This window comes from Lutra lutra, chromosome 9 (genome assembly GCF_902655055.1).
Source record: "Lutra lutra chromosome 9, mLutLut1.2, whole genome shotgun sequence".
Taxonomy (NCBI): Eukaryota; Metazoa; Chordata; class Mammalia; order Carnivora; family Mustelidae; genus Lutra; species Lutra lutra.
In genome coordinates, this window is record NC_062286.1 from 97,169,646 (window position 1) to 97,191,390 (window position 21,745).

A 21,745-nucleotide genomic window follows, 5' to 3' on the forward strand; every position below is an offset into this window, starting at 1 on the left:
ACTCCTTTGGACTCAGAGATATTTATTTTTTAACCCCAAGAGCTTTCAACAGGCATACTTTACAGAATCTAAGGGAAAGTATCTTTAAAAAGGGATGGGGGTGGATTACAAAATAAACAAAATAAACATCAAGCTTTATTAACTAATTAGAGGTTAAACAAAAATTCTTCATTCCTGTGGCTACAAATATTTTCTTAGGTTCTTTGAGATCAGTTATAAACATGCAACAGGCATTGTATGTGATTTCCTTGTTATGGGATCATTTCAGAGCCATAACTTCCAAAGGCAGAGTACTTTCTCATGGAAACGTGAGTTTTATTTAATTCATTTGGCTGCAGCAAAAACTGATAACTGCATTCGGGCTTTATAAAGAACAAGGTAAATCTCTTCACTAAGTCCAATTTACACTGTTCTCAGGCATTCCAAAAAATTTACAGAATTATAGGTACTTTTCTAAATTAGTGAGGCAAATAAAAAATGAACAATGTATTTGAGATCAAAAGTTGCTATGATAAATAGATAACTGATACAAACTCTAACTCTACATCCCCTAGGACCACAGACTTGCACCTACAAATGCTCCCTTTCTTTGCCTTTTATTTATATAGGACATTTTGTTACTATCCACCAAATCTACCTTCTGAACACTGGAGAACAAGGGTTTTCAAGCCCCACCTCCTAATCTATCTGCATATTAAAAAAAGGCTGTACTATGTTTAACAGTTTTTGAAGTTTGGAAATCTGTATAGATGAATCTTTCCAAAGCTTCCACAGCTAACAGTGTCTGATGAGACAGTATAGCATGTGTCCTAGTTTTCCAACCAATAGTCTTTCATGTTTTAGTCCCTATTTCTTCTCTGATCAGGTCCCATTATATTTCCAAAATACATCAGGGCTTCTATTGCATCTTTTCTGTCTGGGTGCTGCATCAGGTTCCTGTTCTTCCTTTGTGTGGCCTAGATTCTTCACTGTCAGATTTGCTGCTTTGGGGGCCAAAGTTCTCATGTCCCGGTAGCATCTGCCAATCCACAGCCTCTCTAAGGACAGTCCCCTCTTCCCCCAATTCCCCTACAGAAATCTGTTTTAATAAAACCAAGAGCACGGATCAATGTATCAGGTAACTTGTTCTGTCCGTTACCATCTTGTTTCACAGCACTGGTCTGGATGCTACCCACCTCCATTTAAGAGGACTTTTTTACTCACTTCCTTACTGTGTGTAATACATTTCATCTCAGCTCAACTGATGAAATCTGTTGGTGATGGTCTGGGGTGGTGGGAAGAGGAGATGGAGGTCCTGGCGGGTCTTTTAGGTCTCTAGGATACATATCCATGCTCATGACAGGTCTCATTTTCCATTCTTTCCTTCTTTTCTTCTGTATCCCCAATTACTTCAGTTTATCCTCATCACATTAGCACTTCCCTGAAAGTGCCACCACTACCTTTTACTTAAACAGGCTTCCTTTTTTCAGTGGTCTTTGGGATTATGTAAATATTCTTGGTTACAGAACTGAGCAGACATTTAAAATCTACTGGCCCAGGCTCCTCATGTTAGAGTTGAAAAAAAAAAAAAAAAAATGGATACAGAGAGTTACACAAACTTGTCTGATTTGACCCTCAGGACTACGATTCACAATCTTTTGTTTTCTCTTCTGTTTTTTTTTTTTTTTTTTTTTTTTTTTTCCCCAGTATATGGGCTTCCTCGTGAATGAGGAGTTCTTACAAAAAGGTACAGAGGAACACTTACTTATATGCAACCAATGCGTATTAACAAGTAAGACACTCTGGTTGATAAAAGACAGGATAAACTACAGGCTGTTTTCCAGGAGCCTGAAGGCCATGCCCTGTCGACAGTGGTTGTTACAATGCTCAGTAGGAATCAAATGAGAGTGCAAAGATTTGTTCTCTTCAAACTTTATCCCCAGTATGCACATGTCACCCAAGAACTGATTTTTTAGCAAGAATCACATCTTTAAATGGTGATATTATGTCTTTAGAGTGCTTCTACTATTAAACAGAAATGCTCCTGGGAAGGTATAACACAGGACAGAACCAATACCGTATTAGCTCTCCCTTAGTTGTTCATGGTCCATAAGAGAGAAAGATGTAAAATACAGAAGAATCAATTTTCAGTCAAGGTGGGGGAGTCTCAATGCTCACTGAGTGCTTCAAGTCTAGGGAGGTGCTCCTCAACGCTGAGTGCTTATTATGTGCCACATTCTAGGTCAGATACTGACAGCATTGAAATAAAAATAAGATGAGGAGCCCACAGTGAGGTGGGAAAACATGTAAACAATCCCACAAAGGAAGTGCTTACAGAGATAATTATTGCACAGACATAAGACAGGACAGAGGGGAAGAGGCCTTCTACTTGAAGAAGATAGAAGATAATGCAGTGCTTTCAAGGAAACACAGTGCTCCGTATGTTTAAAATTCAGTGGGTTTGTGTGAGTGAGTACATGTGTGTAAGAGAGAGAGAGAAAGCACACATGTGTGGGAGATAAAGATGGAGAGGAATGGTGGGAAGACATGGGGGTGAGGGATTGCATGGGGGTTATGGAGGGACAGGAGTGGGCAGAGCTGCGTGTGGGGAGGGGAGCGAGCAGAGATAGGAGGCAGAGATGGGGATAGAGGAAGGAGGTGGAGGGGGGTTCATGGGGAAGAGAAAGTGTGCACATGTCTGTGTATTTGCGTGAGAGGGACAGCAAGAAGAAACGTGTGTGTGCACACGTGTGCATGTGCTCATGTCTTAAGGGTCATAAGATTGAGCTGCAGGATGGTATGCAGGCAGAAAGCAGCATCTGGGCTTTGTCGTAAAAGGCTGAGCAAGCACTCAAGGCTTTCAGGCAGATGAGAGACGGAACCAGATGATGACTCTCCTCAACCGAGGACTCCCCCTTGAGTGCCCTGATATGCCAGTCCCATGCCTGTACTTGAATAGGGCAGGCTGAAACAGAGCTGGCCAAGCTCCACACATGCCCGTGGGACACTTTTCGGTGTGCCTAAGTCCCAACATCTCTGTTTCTGTGCCCAAGGAGCTCATAGTTAATTTCCCCTCACTGCTTCTCTTCCCCATCAGTCCTTAATCAGGAGCCATGTGTGCATATTCCAAATGCCCTGAACCACTCACCAGGGTTTCCCTGTGGGGTTAAGTTCCAGATACCAACTATAGTAGTTGGCTTAGTGATACACCCTGTTCCAGCCACCTGTCCTTCCCTGTCTCATCTGCCTACCTGCCTACCGATCCTCCCTACTGATCATCCCTCCCCAGATAAACCACTTACATTTGAATACTTGTCTCAGGGTCCACTTCAGGAGAATCCAACTTGAGATAAGGGCAAAGGGCATCCAAGGAAAACTGCTCTAAGGACCAACTGGGGCTCTTCTACAAAAGCACTAATGCAGGGAGCAGAGGCTCAAGGACGGGCAGAAAGAATGAGAGGACATGATCCTCACACTACTACTAATATTTATATGCTTGAACAGAGTTTAGTCAGCCTCTTTATCTGACAAGTAGCAAACCTGCCATAACACTATATTTTCAAATCTACGTGACAGATCAAGAGTCTTTAAAAGCCCTGAAAAAGATCACAGGCCCCAAATAAAAGAGTATAATTCATAAAATCAGTTGAAAGGGTATTTTTTTAGCCTTTATCCCATTTTAAAAGATTTTAACATTATATAATAAAGTGGACAGAGTCCTACAAAGAGGGAGAAAGGCACTTAATACAATTTGGGCCAAATGACCACTTCTTACACACTGCTTCATTTTGTTTCACATTCTGGAACTCTACCAATTATTAATTCATTTGCATTAACTTTATTCTATTCAAGGGAAAATATCTTTGGCATTTTGGGGTGCTTGGGCAATACCCTCCATCAGAATACCTCTCTCCTAAGACTTACCCGTGGTGAGCCAGCAGAGGAAGTAAAGATCTGATACCAGAGCGGGAAGGGTTTAAGAGGAGACAAGTCGTTCTGGCCTTCCTAAGACTACCACTGGACATCAGGATAAAAGGAAGAGGCAGAAAGGAAGGGGGAAGACAGCAAGGACAAACATTTCCTTCTCTGAAACTCTGCTTACTATTATACAGTTTGCTGAGGTTAAGCGGTGTCATTGGCTGAGTTTCAAATATCACTACCTGGCTTCATGGGCACAGTTCAAACAGTCAGCTTTGGACTCAGGGTGACTCCCAAAGTACAATTCTCCATGGAACTCACATCTTTCCCAATTGTAGCTACATGGTCTGCTCTTCTATGCTGTCAAAGATTGTTTGCAAAAGGCATTTCTTACCCAAGATTCAACTGCTCTTGATATGAAAATATTAACAAAGGATCATTCTCACTTTTAAATTCCTCCCTCTCACATTTGGCTATATTATGAAATCAACAATGAAGTAAAGCATCAATGTGAAAATAAAAGGCAAATTTCTATTATTTCATTTTTTCCATTGGGAAGGCAAAAATTCCCCGCTTTGTCCACTGCTTTTATTTTCTCTATGGAATCTCTGAACAGCAAAGAGATTTACATAGTTGATACTAACAACTGCTTTTTGAATGTTGAGAAGAAAACCTGGCGTGCTGCTGCAGCTAACACTTGCTATTGCTTGAGCACATCTAACCTCCAGATCTTGGTTTTTAAATACCCTTCCCCACTAAAAGGAACCGCAGCTCCTTGGAAAAGAAGCTAATTCTATGTCTGAGGCAGGGACATATCTGGTAAACCTGGTAAACCTTGTGCCCCAAAGCAAAGAAAGCTCAGAATTAATGGGATCAGGTCAAAAGGACAAAGAAGCCAATTTGAAGAGACTCTCCCAGGCAAAATTTGGGAAAATATGAACAACAAAAGCACTAATTATAGTGACTGATAGTACACTGACAAAATAAAAATTTAAAAGTCCATGTTGATACTTAAAAAGAAAAAAAAAGGCAAAAAAAGCTTTTCTCTATAGAAGAATTCCAGCTAATAAAGTAGAAGATTGAATTAGAAAGTCACCATTTCACAACCTCCACCATAACTGATTCAGGCCTCGCTGATGGATCCTAAAACCACTAAGTAAAAGGCTGTTGAGGAACAAGACATTTCCAAGATGTCAAACTATCACTTCATAGATTATCTGTTCAGTTGCAAAGGGAAAAAAGGTACTATATAATAGAGAGATTTAGAGATTGCCATCTTAACCAATGCATCAAATTCAACCTCACTTGGGTCAGACCACCTGATATCACAACTCATGAGCCTCCTGATGGGCTGCAATAGGAAGTATGTAACCTCAGCTATGACTACTTAAATTTAACTAATTAAAATTAACAAAGTTAAAAAAACTTCATCCTCAGTGTCACAAGCCAATTTTAAGTGTTCAGTAACCATGTGTGGCTAGTGGCTACTGCATTAGACAGCAACAGTACAGATAGAGAACATTTCTATCACTACAGAAAGTTTTCTTTTTTTTTCGGAAGATTTTTTATTTATTTATTTGACAGACAGAGATCACAAGTAGGCAGAGAGGCAGGCATAGAGAGAGGAGGAAGTAGGCTCCCTGCTGAGCAGAAAGCCTGATGTGGGGCTCTATCCCAGGACCCTGAGATCATGACCTGAGCTGAAGGCAGAGGCTTTAACCCACTGAGCCACCCAGGTGCCCCACTACAGAAAGTTCTACTGGGCAGTGCTGGTCCAATCCAAATTCTCAGTTAAATGATACCTCAAAGGAAAAACTAGTCAAATTCAAATCATTCTATAGGCAATTAGACTATCTTCTTTAAAAAGCCAGTGTCACGGGGGGAAAAAAAGAGCAGTAGGAGACTAAATTAGACTTACAGACCAAAAAAGACAGAATAACCAAATGTAATGTGCAAACCCTATTTGGCTCCTGGTCTGGAAAAATAAAGAGAATTTTGGAGGGAACTGTAGAAATTTAAATATCAGGTAGATATTAAATGGCATTATTAATTTTCTTAGGTGTGATAAAGGTAGTATGATTATGTAGGAGACTTTCCTTGTTCTTAAGAGATCTACACTCAAGTATTTAAGGGAGAAATGTCATGGTGTCCACAGCATACTTTCAATGGCTCAGGAAAATATGTATACACACACACACACACACACACACAAACAACGAATATGGTGAAATATTTACAACTAAAATTGCATCTGGGGAGACAGCATGTGAGATTCCCTAGTCCATTCAGGCAGCCATAACAAAACACCACTGACTAGGTGACTTATAAACATCAGAAATGTATTGCTCACAGTTTTGCTGGAGGCTAGTAAATTTAAGATTCAAGGCACCAATGTGGTTGCATTCTGGTGAGGGCCCTCTTCCTCATTCAGAGCCACCACCCTCTCACTGCATCCTCACACAGCAGAAGGAGCTAGGGAGCTCTCTGGAGCTTCTTTCAGAAGGCATCCTATGTCATCCATGGGACCTCTACCCTCATGACAGGAGCACCTCTCAAAGGCCCCAGCTACAAATACCATCACATTTGGGTGTTAGGATTTCAAAATACGAATTTCAGGAGGACAAAAACATTCAGGACACTGCGTGAATGTTCATTATAATAATACTTTTCATTTTTCTGTGTACTTGAAATGAAGGCTCAGTAGGGGAAACTCCTAGAGGGAAAAAAAGAAAGGGAAATACTGGTATTCAATTGGGTTAAACTGAGCAACAGCCCTTGGCCAGCACAAATGGTGAGAAAAAAGGCCTAGCCCTCCACACTTGGCATAATTTGTGGAGCCAAAGTTTGCCCAGTACCTTAGGGGAATGGGGCCCCAGAATGAGAGAAGGCCACAGACAAGAGTCGCTCTGGGTCACACAGGGAGGAGCATAAAGGTGAAATCCACAGGGCCAGTTCTACCCTCAGGCTCTTCCCAACACACTGCCTGACCAGACCCCAGAAAAAGAAGCCTTTAAAGAAGGAGGTAGTCCCCAAAAAGAATGAAATCTTGCCATCTCTAATGACATAGGTGGAGCTAGAATGTATTACAAAGCAAAATAAGTCAGATAGAGAAAGAAAAATGCTTTATGATTTCACTCACATGTGGAATTTAACAAACAAAACAGATGAACATATGGGGATGGGGGTAAGAGAGAGGGAAACAAACCATAAGAGACTCTTTTTTTTTTTTTCATAGATACAACTTTCATTTTTAATTTGTTCCCACTATTCCCATAAGAGATTCTTTTTTTTTTTTTTTTTTTAAAGATTTTATTTATTTGAGAGAGAGGCAGTGAGAGAGAGCATGAGCAAGGAGAAGGTCAGAGAGAGAAGCAGACTCCCCATGGAGCTGGGAGCCCGATGCGGGACTCGATCCCGGGACTCCCAGGATCATGCCCTGAGCCGAAGGCAGTCGTCCAACCAACTGAGCCACCCAGGCGTCCCCCCATAAGAGATTCTTAACAACAGAGAACAAACTGAGGGTTGATGGAAGGAGGTGGGTGGGGGAATGGCTGGATGGATGATGGGTACTAAGGAGGGTACCTGCTGTGATGAGCATTGGATGTTGTATATAAGTGATGAATCACTGAATTCTACTCCTGTAATCAATATTGCACTGCACATTCACTAACTAGAATTTAAATAAAATTTATTTAAAAGTTGATCAAGGAAAAAAGAAAAAAGAAAAAAACATAAAAAAAATTAAAAGGAGGTAGTCTCTAGAGGAATCTCTAATGCTACTCAAATTCAATCATGAGGCCAACAAATACCATGTGCCAGGTCTGTGCCAGGTAGTGGCTAGTGCCTGTGCCTGCACAAGGTAATTATTAGTGTAGTGTAACAAAGTACAGATATTCCATTAATTCCTCAGCTAAAACAGAAATCTGAGAAAATGCAATTTCAAGTTCCCCAATCAAAATCTGGCCACACAGTAATCCACAGAGAAAATGTGCAGTTAATCTTACGGATGAACATCTGAACATTAGTGACCACCACTGATCTGACATTTACTGCTATTACTTCCTTCTAATTTTAGCAAAAGAGAGAGAGAGACAGAGAAAGAAATATAGCACAAAACAAGATGTTACCTTCAGTTCTTGAAGCTTCTCTGTATTTGTGGTGAAGTGTCCAACATGAGCTTGGACATGCTCAAACTGCTTTAAATATTCTCGGTTTCGAGTATGAGCCTTCTTTTCTGATTCACATATTTCCTTCAGGTATTTCTTTAGTTTAACATACTTTAGCTTAACTCTAGAAAAATAAAGGCAAATTTTTAAATAATGCAGTTAGACTCTGGCAAATCAAAGGAGGAGAATTTTCTTTAACAAAATTGTTAATGAGACAATGTATTTGGAGATATTTTACCCAAACACGGAAAGCTAAGGGCAGAATGTACATCCATTTTTAGAGAGAAGACATTAATGCAACATCACTGAGTATCACATCCAGGCATAACTCTCCTGAGAAATGTATACAAGACTACATTATAACATTCACACAATAAAGATTTATATGGATTTCTTTCTCAAAATTAAATGTGATTTCAAGAGTAGCGTCTATGTGGCCATGGTCGGATAAAAAGCCCATTAGCATTCTCCTTATGACAGACCATTTCAAAACTACCTGCTTAGATGGAAATAGAATAAAACCATAAACCACAATCCATAAACATTAATCCAAAATTTAAAAATACCCCAAAGGCTCTCATTTAGAGAATATTAAAAATTTTAATTAGGAGCTATCACAATATATTATATTTTAAAAATATTTTATGATAATATATGGGCTATAATCTAACTCAAATTGTGAAAAAAAACCTTTAGAGACTCTCATCCAAAGTGTAGAACAAAGGGCACACTACTCTTCCCACAGAACCAACATTGCTTGCTCTAGTTCTTTCTTCTTCACAAGTTTTACATGATAAGAGTACCTGGTATGAAGCATTTCTATTGTTAGTTCAATACAATAATTCAACATTCTTTTTTTATTTTAAATCCCATATAGTTAACTTACAGTGTTGTATTAGTTTCAGGTGTACAATATAGTGACTTGACAATTCTATATATGACTCAGTGCTCACAATTTTTCAACATTCTTCTATAAAGGAAAACTAAGTTGAAAATCACAAAAACATTCACCCTCAAAAACAGATTTGCAAAGATGCTAGAGATATTAAAAATTAATCAGTAACAGACCTTAAACCTCTAAGCTTAGGTCAAAAATTTTCAAGAAATTCTTTATTGTGCTAATAATTCTGTGCTTTGACTTTGGTTGGCTGTCCCCATTTTTTCTTCGAACAAAAACCTTAAGATTGGTTTTACTGCTGCTCATGTCTGCCACCTGTGACATAAGCGACAGTAACGCAGGTGGAACCTAAAGCGTTGTCCTTCACAGGCAGGCACTTGGTGAAGCTGCTGATGGTGGCCAGTGTACAGCTGGAGAGGGTACAACAGTAACCATGCCTTCTTCACCCAAAGTCTAGTTTCATTCCTGCCCCCGCATTACCCTTCAATGCTGACCACAGAAGTCACCTGCCTAGCCATGTAGTCATTCATGTGTTCAGTGCTGTGACTAGGAAAGCCACTCAGCCAGTCAACAGGGAAAACAAGAAATTAGAGAGTCCAATACAGTGTTATGAATGCTAAGAGGGAAACTACCAGGCACTCTTACAGACTGGACAACCTGACCTAGCTGAAGGGGTCAGGAAGGCCTTCCCAGTGGAAATCAATTTTTAGCTTAGACATGATAAAGGATGGATGAGTTAACCCAAAATTGGGGAAAGCCAGGGTGAGAAGATGAGGGGAAACACTCAAAGCAGGGAAAACAGCATGTTGGAAAGCGCAAAGGCAGTAATTAAGAAGAACAACAGTAAAATTGGCCCAAAGAAACAAATAATAAATTACTGCCTCTTACACTGGGTCAGACACTGCTTTAAAGCTCTGTTAAGTTCTCATAACTATTATTACCCCCCGTGTGACAGATGAAGAAATGGATGTACAAGGTGTTGAAGGACCTGTCCTAATGTCACATGACTACGAGCTGGTAGGCCTCAGACTGAATGGAAGCACGAAGCAACAAAGCCCACTTGCTTACTCGATACTACAAAACTCCTGTCGTGCTTCAGACACTGAAGATTCTGCGTAACATGTCAGTGGAGGCTGGTAAGAAAGGGTGATGATGAAGATTACCCAGGGGCAGATAACAGAGGGTCTGGTAAGCTGTCATGCTAGATACTCTGCAGGCCCTCCTCACATCCTCTAGGCCCAGCTCTTCCTCTGCCAGTCATGGCTGCAGCCACCTGGTAGCACCTGTCTCGGCTGCATCTGGTATCTTGCTTTCCCAGAGCTATTCCTCTGAGTTTGCAACATGAATGGAGAAGGCATTAACACTCCTTGGGGGAGCCCTGCCCAATGCAGGGTTACCAGCAGGTAAACAGCTCCCCTTCCTTCCCTTGAGGAGCAGAAAAGCAGGCTATAAGCCTCCTCTAAAGGTCTAGAAGGACGGAGCCCCAGATGCCCACAGCACTGACTGGCTCCTACTTCATTCTTCTCAGCTCAGCTCACCAGTTTTATATGACCACTTCCTAAAATAAACTATCATCTACACACAAAACCCTGTCTCAGGCTCTGCCTTCTGGACAGGGAGGAGGGACAAGATTGAAACAGCCATGTTAGACAGTTTGGATTTTTATTCTGTCAGGCAGTCCAAAAAAAGTACATTTTTAGCAAATCATTCCCTCTGTCTTCCAGGAAATGAGAGGCTAAGTAAGAGAGGGGAACCAACTTGACCAACTGATAGCTTGAAAAAGATCCCCAGAAAGCCAGGAATAGGCTGCAGGAAAAGTCTCCATCCCTTTGGCCACCGCCTTAGCTGCAGGGCTACAAAATGGCAGCTGCCACAGATGCTCTCAGACTTGGGCCCACTTCTGAGGCCATCGCATCTACAACCATTGCTATTTCTTGCACCATCTCACTGGCTTTTCATCTCTTTTAAAAATAATGGGGACATATCGCTGTCCACTGTGACTGGTATCCTTGGAAGTCCACTAAATCCCAAAACCATATGAAGAAACAAATGCACCTGATGGGCGGTTTGGTTTTAAGGTTTTCTGTCGCTTCTGAATGACATGTTTTCATTTCTCACTCATATTATCATGTGACTAAATCACAAAATCAGTGCTATCATAGCCAGAAACTTTTCATATGAATAACATTGGAGGTAATACCACACACTTGGCTTAAGGATGAAGTTCAGTTTCTGTAAAACAGAATTAAAAATATTAAAAGTTGGCTCCTCATATTAGAATAAACCAGTATTTTATCCATTGCTCATAATAATTTTCACAGGCATTGTCAAATATCCATGAACAAATGAGACATCATGCTTTCAACAGTTGGTTGAAAAGCCAGCTACAGTCATTATGCCTTAATCAATATGCAGGCTCAATGTGTTTAAACTGTGATTAAAAAAGAAAAAAAAGACTAGGCTGAGGAGGAGGAGTCAAGATGGCGGAGAAGTAGCAGCTGAGACTACTTCAGGTAGCGGGAGATCAGCTAAATAGCTTATCTAAAGATTGCAAACACCTATAAATCCAACGGGAGATTGAAGAGAAGAAGAACAGCAATTCCAGAAACAGAAAATCAACCACTTTCTGCAAGGTAGGACTGGCGGAGAAGTGAATCCAAAGCGACGGGAAGATAGACCGCAAGGGAGGGGCCGGCTCCCGGCGAGCGGCGGAGCAACAGAGCACAAAATCGGGACTTTTAAAAGCCTGTTCCGCTGAGGGACATCGCTCCAGAGGCTTAACTGGGGTGAAGCCTGGGCGGGGTCAGCGTGGCCTCATGTCCCACAGGGTCACAGAAGGATCGGGGGTGTCTGAGTGTCACAGAGCTTACCGGTATTAGAACAGGGAAGCCGGCTACAGAGAGAGCCGAGGAGTGAGCTCTAAACTCGGGGTTGCCTTGAACCGGTCGCAGGCTCGGTCAGCTCGGAGAGCAGCCGGAGGCCAGGGTGACGGGAGTCATTGGGCGCTGTTCTCTGAGGGTGCACTGAGGAGTGGGGCCCCGGGCTCTCGGCTCCTCCGGGCCGGAGACCGAGAGGCCGCCATCTTCACTCCCATCCTCCGGAACTCTACGGAAAGCACTCAGGGAACAAAACCTCCCGAAAGCAAACCCAGCAAACCCGAGCGGATTACTCAGCCCGCCCCGGGTAAGGGCGGTGCAACTCTGCCTGGGGCAAAGACGCTTGAGAATCACTACAACAGGCCCCTCCCCCAGAAGATCAAAGGGAAACCCAGCCAGGACCAAGTTCACCTACCAAGGAGTGTAGTTTCAATACCAAGAAGAGCGGCGGAATTCCATAGGAGAAGAAAGCAAAGCAGGGAACTAATGGCTTTCTCCCCATGATTCTTTAGCCTTGCAGTTAATTTAATTTTTTTTTCTCTTTTTCAATTTTTTTTTCTCTTCTTCTGCTAAATTTTTTAAACTTTTACCGTTTTCTTTTTTTAACGTTTTTTAAATAGTTTATCTAATATATATATATATTTTTTCCTTTTTATATTTTTTATCGACTTTCTTTTTTTAATAGTTTCGTTTTTTTTTTTTCTTTCTGAACCCCTTTTGATCCCCTTTCTCCCCACTCACGATTTGGGATCTCTTCTGATTTGGCTAAAGCATATTTTCCTGGGGTTGTTGCCACCCTTTTAGTATTTTACTTGCTCCTTCATATACTCTTATCTGGACAAAATGACAAGGCAGAAAATTTCACAACAAAAAAAAGAAGAAGAGGCAGTACCAAAGGCTAGGGACCTAATCAATACAGACATTGGTAATATGTCAGATATAGAGTTCAGAATGATGATTCTCAAGGTTCTAGCCGGGCTTGAAAAAGGCATGGAAGATATTAAAGCAACCCTCTCGGGAGATATAAAAGCCCTTTCTGGAGAAATAAAAGAACTAAAATCTAACCAAGTTGAAATCAAAAAAGCTATTAATGAGGTGCAATCAAAAATGGAGGCTCTCACTGCTAGGATAAATGAGGCAGAAGAAAGAATTAGCGATATAGAAGACCAAATGACAGAGAATAAAGAAGCTGAGCAAAAGAGGGACAAACAGCTACTGGACCACGAGGGGAGAATTCGAGAGATAAGTGACACCATAAGACGAAACAACATTAGAATAATTGGGATTCCAGAAGAAGAGGAAACAGAGAGGGGAGCAGAAGGTATATTGGAGAGAATTTCCCCAATATGGCAAAGGGAACAAGCATCAAAATCCAGGAGGTTCAGAGAACCCCCCTCAAAATCAATAAGAATAGGTCCACACCCCGTCACCTAATAGAAAAATTGACAAGTCTTAGTGACAAAGAAAAGATCCTGAAAGCAGCCCGGGAAAAGAAGTCTGTAACGTACAATGGTAAAAATATTAGATTGGCAGCAGACTTATCCACAGAGACCTGGCAGGCCAGAAAGAGCTGGCATGATATATTCAGAGTACTAAACGAGAAAAACATGCAGCCAAGAATACTATATCCAGCTAGGCTATCATTGAAAATAGAAGGAGAGATTAAAAGCTTCCAGGACAAACAAAAAATGAAAGAATTTGCAAATACCAAACCAGCTTTACAGGAAATATTGAAAGGGGTCCTCTAAGCAAAGAGAGACCCTCAAAGTAGTAGATCAGAAAGAAACAGAGACAATATACAATAACAGTCACCTTACAGGCAATACAATGGCACTAAATTCATATCTCTCAATACTTACCCTGAATGTGAATGGGCTAAATGCCCCAATCAAAAGACACAGGGTATCAGAATGGATAAAAAAACAAAACCCATCTATATGTTGCCTACAAGAAACTCATCTTAAACCCGAAGACACCTCCAGGTTTAAAGTGAGGGGGTGGAAAAGAATTTACCATGCTAATGGACAACAGAAGAAAGCAGGAGTGGCAATCCTTATAGCAGATCAATTAGATTTTAAGCCAAAGACTATAATAAGAGATGAGGAAGGACACTATATCATACTCAAAGGAACTGTCCAACAAGAAGATCTAACAATTTTAAATATCTATACCCCTAACATGGGAGCAGCCAACTATATAAACCAATTAATAACAAAATCAAAGAAACACATCGACAAGAATACAATAATAGTAGGGGATTTTAACACTCCCCTCACTGAAATGGACAGATCATCCAAGCAAAAGATCAACAAGGAAATCAAGGCCTTAAATGACACACTGGACCAGATGGACATCACAGATATATTCAGAACATTTCATCCCAAAGCAACAGAATACACATTCTTCTCTAGTGCACATGGAACATTCTCCAGAATAGATCACATTCTTGGTCCTAAATCAAGTCTCAACCGGTATCAAAAGATTGGGATCATTCCCTGCATATTTTCAGACCACAATGCTCTAAAGCTAGAATTGAATAACAAGAGGAAATTTGGAAAGAACCCAAATACATGGAGACTAAACAGCATCCTTCTAAAGAATGAATGGGTCAACCAGGAAATTAAAGAAGAATTGAAAAAATTTATGGAAACAAATGATAATGAAACACAACGGTTCAGAATCTGTGGGACACAACAAAGGCAGTCCTGAGAGGAAAATATATAGCGGTACAAGCCTTTCTCAAGAAACAAGAAAGGGCTCAGGTACACAACCTAACCCTACACCTCAAGGAGCTGGAGAAAGAACAAGAAAGAAACCCTAAACCCAGCAGGAGAAGAGAAATCATAAAGATCAGAGCAGAAATCAATGAAATAGAAACCAAAAAAACAATAGAACAAATCAACGAAACTAGGAGCTGGTTCTTTGAAAGAATTAATAAGATTGATAAACCCCTGGCCAAACTTATCAAAAAGAGAAGAGAAAGAACCCAAATAAATAAAATCATGAATGAAAGAGGAGAGATCACAACGAACACCAAAGAAATACAGACAATTATAAGAACATACTATGAGCAACACTACGCCAACAAATTTGACAATCTGGAAGAAATGGATGCATTCCTAGAGACATATAAACTACCACAACTGAACCAGGAAGAAATAGAAATCCTCAACAGACCCATAACCAGTAAGGAGATTGAAACAGTCATCAAAAATCTCCAAACTAACAAAAGCCCAGGGCCAGACGGCTTCCCGGGGGAATTCTATCAAACATTTAAAGAAGAACTAATTCCTATTCTCCTGAAACTGTTCCAAAAAATAGAAATGGAAGGAAAACTTCCAAACTCATTTTATGAGGCCAGCATCACCTTGATCCCAAAACCAGACAAGGATCCCAACAAAAAAGAGAACTACAGACCAATATCCTTGATGAACACAGATGCAAAAATTCTCGCCAAAATATTAGCCAATAGGATTCACAGTACATTAAAAGGATTATTCACCACGACCAAGTGGGATTTATTCCAGGGCTGCAAGGTTGGTTCAACATCCGCAAATCAATCAATGTGATACAACACATTAATAAAAGAAAGAACAAGAACCATATGATACTCTCCATAGATGCTGAAAAAGCATTTGACAAAGTACAGCATCCCTTCCTGATCAAAACTCTTCAAAGTATAGGGATAGAGGGCACATACCTCAATATTATCAAAGCCATCTATGAAAAACCCACCGCAAATATCATTCTCAATGGAGAAAAACTGAAAGCTTTTCCGCTAAGGTCAGGAACACGGCAGGGATGTCCCTTATCACCACTGCTATTCAACATAGTACTAGAAGTCCTAGCCTCAGCAATCAGACAACAAAAGGAAATTAAAGGCATCCAAATTGGCAAAGAAGAAGTCAAACTATCACTCTTTGCAGATATGATACTATATGTGGAAAACCCAAAGGACTCCACTCCAAAACTGCTAGAACTTGTACAGGAATTCAGTAAAGTGTCAGGATATAAAATCAATGCACAGAAATCAGTTGCATTTCTCTACACCAACAACAAGACAGAAGAAAGAGAAATTAAGGAGTCCATCCCATTTACAATTGCACCCAAAACTATAAGATACCTAGGAATAAACCTAACCAAAGAGACTAAGAATCTATACTCAGAAAACTATAAAGTACTCATGAAAGAAATTGAGGAAGACACAAAGAAATGGAAAAATGTTCCATGCTTCTGGATTGGAAGAATAAATATTGTGAAAATGTCTATGCTACCTAAAGCAATCTACACATTTAATGCAATTCCTATCAAAGTACCATCCATTTTTTTCAAAGAAATGGAACAAATCATCCTAAAATTTATATGGAACCAGAAAAGACCTCGAATAGCCAAAGGAATATTGAAAAAGAAAGCCAAAGTTGGTGGCATCACAATTCCGGACTTCAAGCTCTATTACAAAGCTGTCATCATCAAGACAGCATGGTACTGGCACAAAAACAGACACATAGATCAATGGAACAGAATAGAGAGCCCAGAAATGGACCCTCAACTCTATGGTCAACTCATCTTCGACAAAGCAGGAAAGAATGTCCAATGGAAAAAAGACAGCCTCTTCAATAAATGGTGTTGGGAAAATTGGACAGCCACATGCAGAAAAATGAAATTGGATCATTTCCTTACACCACACACGAAAATAGACTCAAAATGGATGAAGGATCTCAACGTGAGAAAGGAATCCATCAAAATCCTCGAGGAGAACACAGGCAGCAACCTCTTCGACCTCAGCCGCAGCAACATCTTCCTAGGAACATCACCAAAGGCAAGGGAAGCAAGGGCAAAAATGAACTATTGGGATTTTATCAAGATCAAAAGCTTTTGCACAGCAAAGGAAACAGTGAACAAAACCAAAAGACAACTGACAGAATGGGAGAAGATATTTGCAAATGACATATCAGATAAAGGGCTAGTGTCCAAAACCTATAAAGAACTTAGCAAACTCAACACCCAAAGAACAAATAATCCAATCAAGAAATGGGCAGAGGACATGAACAGACATTTCTGCAAAGAAGACATCCAGATGGCCAACAGACACATGAAAAAGTGCTCCATATCACTCGGCATCAGGGAAATACAAATCAAAACCACCATGAGATATCACCTCACACCAGTCAGAATGGCTAAAATTAACAAGTCAGGAAATGACAGATGCTGGCGAGGATGCGGAGAAAGGGGAACCCTCCTACACTGTTGGTGGGAATGCAAGCTGGTGCAACCACTCTGGAAAACAGCATGGAGGTTCCTCAAAATGTTGAAAATAGAACTACCCTATGACCCTGCAATTGCACTGCTGGGTATTTACCCTAAAGATACAAACGTAGTGATCCGAAGGGGCACGTGCACCCGAATGTTTATAGCAGCAATGTCTACAATACCCAAACTATGGAAAGAACCTAGATGTCCATCTACAGACGAATGGATAAAGAAGATGTGGTATATATACACAATGGAATACTATGCAGCCATCAAAAGAAGTGAAATCTTGCCATTTGCGACGACGTGGATGGAACTAGAGGGTATCATGCTTAGCGAAATAAGTCAATCAGAGAAAGACAACTATCATATGATCTCCCTGATATGAGGGAGAGGAGATGCAACATGGGGGGATGAAGGGGTAGGAGAAGAGTAAATGAAACAAGATGGGATTGGGAGGGAGACAAACCATAAGTGACTCTTAATCTCACAAAACAAACTGAGGGTTGATGGGGGGAGGGGGTTGGGAGAGGGGGGTGGGGTTATGGATATTGGGGAGGGTATGTACTATGGTGAGTAGTGTAGTAGTAGTAGTAGTATGCTGTGAAGTGTGTAAACCTGGAGATTCGCAGACCTGTACCCCTGGGGATAAAAATATATGTTTATAAAGCTGTAAAAAAAAAAAGAAAAAAGAAAAAAGAAAAATGAAAGGATGAATACCCAAGTTTTGTAGCAACATGGACAGGACTGGAAGAGATTATGCTGAGTGAAATAAGTCAAGCAGAGAGAGTCAATTATCATATGGTTTCACTTATTTGTGGAGCATAACAAATAGCATGGAGGACAAGGGGAGATGGAGAGGAGAAGGGAGTTGAGGGAAATTGGAAGGGGAGGTGAACCATGAGAGACTATGGACTCTGAAAAACGATCTGAGAATTTTGAAGGGGTGGGGGGTGGGAGGTTGGGGGCACCAGGTGGTGGGTATTGTAGAGGGCACGGATTGCATGGAGCACTGCGTGTGGTGCAAAAATAATGAATACTGTTATGCTGAAAAAATAAAAAATTAAAAGCTGCCAAAAAAAAAAAAAAAAAATCTCCAAACAAACAAAAGCCCAGGGCCAGATGGCTTCCCGGGGGAATTCTACCAAACATTTAAAGAAGAACTAATTCCTATTCTCCTGAAACTGTTCCAAAAAATAGAAATGGAAGGAAAACTTCCACACTCATTTTATGAGGTCAGCATCACCTTGATCCCAAAACCAGACAAGGATCCCAACAAAAAAGAGAACTATAGACCAATATCCTTGATGAACACAGATGCAAAAATTCTCGCCAAAATACTAGCCAATAGGATTCAACAGTACATTAAAAGGATTATTCACCACGACCAAGTGGGATTTATTCCAGGGCTGCAAGGTTGGTTCAACATCCGCAAATCAATCAATGTGATACAACACATTAATAAAAGAAAGAACAAGAATCATATGATACTCTCCATAGATGCTGAAAAAGCATTTGACAAAGTACAGCATCCCTTCCTGATGAAAACTCTTCAAAGTATAGGGATAGAGGGCACATACCTCAATATTATCAAAGCCATCTATGAAAAACCCACCGTAAATATCATTCTCAATGGAGAAAAACTGAAAGATTTTCCGCTAAGGTCAGGAACACGGCAGGGATGTCCGTTATCACCACTGCTATTCAACATAGTACTAGAAGTCCTAGCCTCAGCAATCAGACAACAAAAGGAAATTAAAGGCATCCAAATCGGCAAAGAAGAAGTCAAACTATCACTCTTCGCAGATGATATGATACTCTATGTGGAAAACCCAAAAGACTCCACTCCAAAACTGCTAGAACTTGTACAGGAATTCAGTAAAGTGTCAGGATATAAAATCAATGCACAGAAATCAGTTGCATTTCTCTACACCAACAACAAGACAGAAGAAAGAGAAATTAAGGAGTCCATCCCATTTACAATTGCACCCAAAACTATAAGATACCTACATAAACCTAACCAAAGAGACTAAGAATCTATACACAGAAAACTGTAAAGTACTCATGAAAGAAATTGAGGAAGACACAAAGAAATGGAAAAATGTTCCATGCTCCTGGATTGGAAGAATAAATATTGTGAAAATGTCTATGCTACCTAAAGCAATCTACACATTTAATGCAATTCCTATCAAAGTACCATCCATTTTTTTTAAAGAAATGCAACAAATCATCCTAAAATTTATATGGAACCAGAAAAGACCTCGAATAGCCAAAGGAATATTGAAAAAGAAAGCCAAAGTTGGTGGCATCACAATTCCGGACTTCAAGCTCTATTACAAAGCTGTCATCATCAAGACAGCATGGTACTGGCACAAAAACAGACACATAGATCAATGGAACAGAATAGAGAGCCCAGAAATGGACCCTCAACTCTATGGTCAACTCATCTTCGACAAAGCAGGAATGTCCAATGGAAAAAAGACAGCCTCTTCAATAAATGGTGTTGGGAAAATTGGACAGCCACATGCAGAAAAATGAAATTGGATCATTTCCTCACACCACACACGAAAATAGACTCAAAATGGATGAAGGATCTCAATGTGAGAAAGGAATCCATCAAAATCCTTGAGGAGAACACAGGCAGCAACCTCTTCGACCTCAGCCGCAGCAACATCTTCCTAGGAACATCACCAAAGGCAAGGGAAGCAAGGGCAAAAATGAACTATTGGGATTTTATCAAGATCAAAAGCTTTTGCACAGCAAAGGAAACAGTGAACAAAACCAAAAGACAACTGACAGAATGGGAGAAGATATTTGCAAATGACATATCAGATAAAGGGCTAGTGTCCAAAACCTATAAAGAACTTAGCAAACTCAACACCCAAAGAACAAATAATCCAATCAAGAAATGGGCAGAGGACATGAACAGACATTTCTGCAAAGAAGACATCCAGATGGCCAACAGACACATGAAAAAGTGCTCCATATCACTCGGCATCAGGGAAATACAAATCAAAACCACCATGAGATATCACCTCACACCAGTCAGAATGGCTAAAATTAACAAGTCAGGAAATGACAGATGCTGGCGAGGATGCGGAGAAAGGGGAACCCTCCTACACTGTTGGTGGGAATGCAAGCTGGTGCAACCACTCTGGAAAACAGCATGGAGGTTCCTCAAAATGTTGAAAATAGAACTACCCTATGACCCTGCAATTGCACTGCTGGGTATTTACCCTAAAGATACAAACGTAGTGATCCGAAGGGGCACGTGCACCCGAATGTTTATAGCAGCAATGTCTACAATACCCAAACTATGGAAAGAACCTAGATGTCCATCTACAGACGAATGGATAAAGAAGATGTGGTATATATACACAATGGAATACTATGCAGCCATCAAAAGAAATGAAATCTTGCCATTTGCGACGACATGGATGGAACTAGAGGGTATCATGCTTAGCAAAATAAGTCAATCAGAGAAAGATAACTATCATATGATCTCCCTGATATGAGGGAGAGGAGATGCAACATGGGGGATTAAGGGGGTTGGAGAAGAATAAATGTAACAAGATGGAATTGGGAGGGAGACAAACCATAAGTGACTCTTAATCTCACAAAACAAACTGAGGGTTGATGGGGGGAGGGGGATTGGGGGGGTGGGGTTATGGATATTGGGGAGGGTATGTGCTATGGTGAGTGCTGTGAAGTGTGTAAACCTGGCGATTCACAGACCTGTACCCCTGGGGATAAAAATATATGTTTATAAAAAATAAAATTTAATGAAAAAAAAAAAGACTATATAATGCATCTTATTCTTCAGCTAAGGAAGCTAAATAGATTCCTGAAATACCACAAGTACCAAACAGTGAAAGTAAAACAATTTTTATCTTACACAAATTTTAACAAAATTTATTCCTACATTTGATAGTGGTTATATTAAATTTCAGTGTTTACTGGAAATGATTACACATTAGACATAAGAGAACAGTAAAAGTACTGCAATTATGTATGTATGTAACATACATTAGGGTTACATTTTTATTGATTAACACCCGCCAACTGGCTTAAAGACTGTTATCACTGTCACATCTTACCTGTATGCATCAGATTGATTATATTCATAAAGCTTCTTTTCCAGGTCCAGTCTCTTTTTTTCACTATAATATACAAAGAAAAGATTTTATGAATAAGTTACACTGATAAGTAATAGGCAGTTGGATTTAGAACATGATCTCTTTTGAAATTACACCTTTGTGAGAATGCTTCTCTGGTCTTTCTAAAAAGCAGAAAAAGCCAGCTGTTTGAAACTCAAGACACAAAAATATTTGGCAGTTGCCATGGAAATCTAAAAAGCAAAATGATACCAGTATGAAGCAAAAAGAACAAGATTTTCAAAGTAAATGGGAGAAAGGCACTAAGAAAGGACTAGAAAGCAGATTCATTCATTCAACAAGTATTTCTTGAGTGCCGTGATGAATCAGGTACCGTTCTAGGCCTAAAGACTAACATAGTAACAAGCCAGACAAAGACCTCTGCTCAGGCAGCTGACTTTCTAGAGGGAAGAACAAACGATAAACAAGATAAATATGTAAAATATACTATGGCCAGATTTTTCTGAGATAGTGGCATTTGAGAGATGGGGATTCCACGAGGTC

At 40.3% G+C, this 21,745-nt stretch overlaps 1 protein-coding gene across 3 annotated transcripts in view; it reads right to left on the reverse strand.

Annotated features, from left to right (window-relative positions):
- KIZ (kizuna centrosomal protein) overlaps nt 1-21,745 on the reverse strand; it is a 139,150-nt gene that overhangs the window by 108,469 nt on the left and 8,936 nt on the right. For all 3 annotated transcript variants that reach the window (XM_047745724.1, XM_047745723.1, XM_047745722.1), the window contains exons 2-3: nt 21,185-21,247; nt 8,025-8,187 (exon numbers count right to left, since the gene is read on the reverse strand). In XM_047745724.1, the coding sequence (XP_047601680.1) occupies nt 8,025-8,187; nt 21,185-21,247 (226 nt within the window). The remainder of the gene's footprint in view (nt 1-8,024; nt 8,188-21,184; nt 21,248-21,745) is intronic.